We start from the raw sequence: 1,615 nt of genomic DNA on the forward strand, positions 1-1,615 counted from the left end.
GGGGGGGGAGTGTCGGTCTCCTGCCATCCCCTTCGGGCTCCCGGCGGCCGGGAGCAAAACACCCAGTGCAGGAGGGCGGCACCACCCAGCTCTCCCGGAGGTCCCTGGGGCGCAGCCCCCCGGCCCCGGCCCGGGACGGTGCCTGGCAGGGACAGCGCGGCTCCGAGACGCCGAGGGCTGCAAAGTGCTGCTTTGCAACCAGGCCGGCCTGCAGCATTCCCAGCTGAACCCAGCGGCCTCCCTGGGGAGACCCGCAGGGTGCTGGGCACCACGGACGGCACTTACCATGGCCTGCGGGCAGCCAGGGGCAGCCGGGGGGGAATAAAAGACATTAATATTTCACACCAGTGCAAGCCCTTGCCCCTTCCCCCTTCCAGCCAGCAGGAAACGAGGCGGCACCGAACCCGCCGCCGGGCCAGTCCCCGTTAGCGGGGGATATTTTGGCAGGGCCGTTTGCTCCCCGAACCCGCAGAGCTGGCTGCAGCCTGCAAAACCGCGGGGAACCTTTCCACCGGGCAGCGACGGGAGCAACGGCCGGAGCGATGCCCAGCCAGACCCGCGCCGTCGTCCATCCCGCCCCCCACCACCACCACCCCGCGACCCGTCCTCGACACCCCGACACCGACACAACACTCAGCGCAGAAGCATCAGCGGCTGCTGGAGCGGGCAGGGGGGCAGCGAGCTCCGAGGCGAGGGGGGCACAGCGGGGCCGGAGAGGGGGAGGCGGTCGGGGACGGGACCCCCCCCCCTCCACCAGGGGAGGGCACAGAGCAAGGGGTAAATCTGTGCCTGGAGCAGAGCCGGGCTCCTCGGCACGGCRGCGGCGGTGGCTGCCTGGCACCGGCCCGCTCTGAGCTGCCGGGTGGGAAGGGAAGGGACCGGGGAGGTGTCTGAGCTCTCGCGTTGCCGGCAGCAAAAATCAGAAACCAGAGGCTGCTACGGGAGGCCTCGGACTGATGCTCTGTGTCGGGACGGGACCCGGGCAGCTGCGTTAAAGAGGAGCACCCTTCGGAGAGGGGCCAGCCCAGCCCAGCCGTCCTTGTCCTCCTCATCCTCCTCCTCCTCCTCCTCCTCATCTTCCTCCTCCTCCTCCTCCTCCTCCTCCTCATCCTCATCCTCGTCCTCACTGGCCGGGACGCAGGAGAAAACCCCTGTGTCAAAGCCTCCCCCATCCCGGGCTGCTTCCCTTGGGGGCTTCAGCCCCCCCCCATGCCCGAGCCGGGGGCGAGGGGAAAGCCCAGCGGCCCCAAAGCCTCCGGAGGGGACAGCTCCAGTGGGGTCCAGCACCCCAAAAGCACCCACTTCCCCCACCACCACCACCACCCTGACGGACGGATGGACGGATAGACGGCGGGGCTGCGAGGGGGCTCCCAAGGGTGCTCTCCCTTTAACCCCTCGCGCCGCGCTCACCAGATCTCTGACTAGAGGGAGCGATTTGCGTCCAAGCTTAATGTCGGGCATGCTGTCAATGCAGCGCAGAAACCTTACCGCCGCCCCGCTGCGGCCGGGGACGGCCAAGCCGGGCCGGAGGAAAGAGAACAGAAAACACAAGGCAGGTTAGAGGCGGCCGGGGGAGCGGGGCGCGGGGCGCCCGAGCCGGGCGACGGCGGGGCCG

At 69.6% G+C, this 1,615-nt stretch overlaps 1 protein-coding gene across 1 annotated transcript in view; it reads right to left on the minus strand.

Annotated features, from left to right (window-relative positions):
• UNC13A (unc-13 homolog A) overlaps positions 1-1,615 on the minus strand; it is a gene marked incomplete at its 3' end in the record, with an annotated part of 36,760 nt that overhangs the window by 10,602 nt on the left and 24,543 nt on the right. The window contains exon 13 of the mRNA XM_085320896.1: positions 286-291. Within this exon, the coding sequence (XP_085177022.1) occupies positions 286-291 (6 nt within the window). The remainder of the gene's footprint in view (positions 1-285; positions 292-1,615) is intronic.

Source organism: Rhea americana, unplaced genomic scaffold (assembly GCF_003343005.1).
Source record: "Rhea americana isolate MKP2758 unplaced genomic scaffold, rheAme1 scaffold_665, whole genome shotgun sequence".
NCBI lineage: Eukaryota > Metazoa > Chordata > Aves > Rheiformes > Rheidae > Rhea > Rhea americana.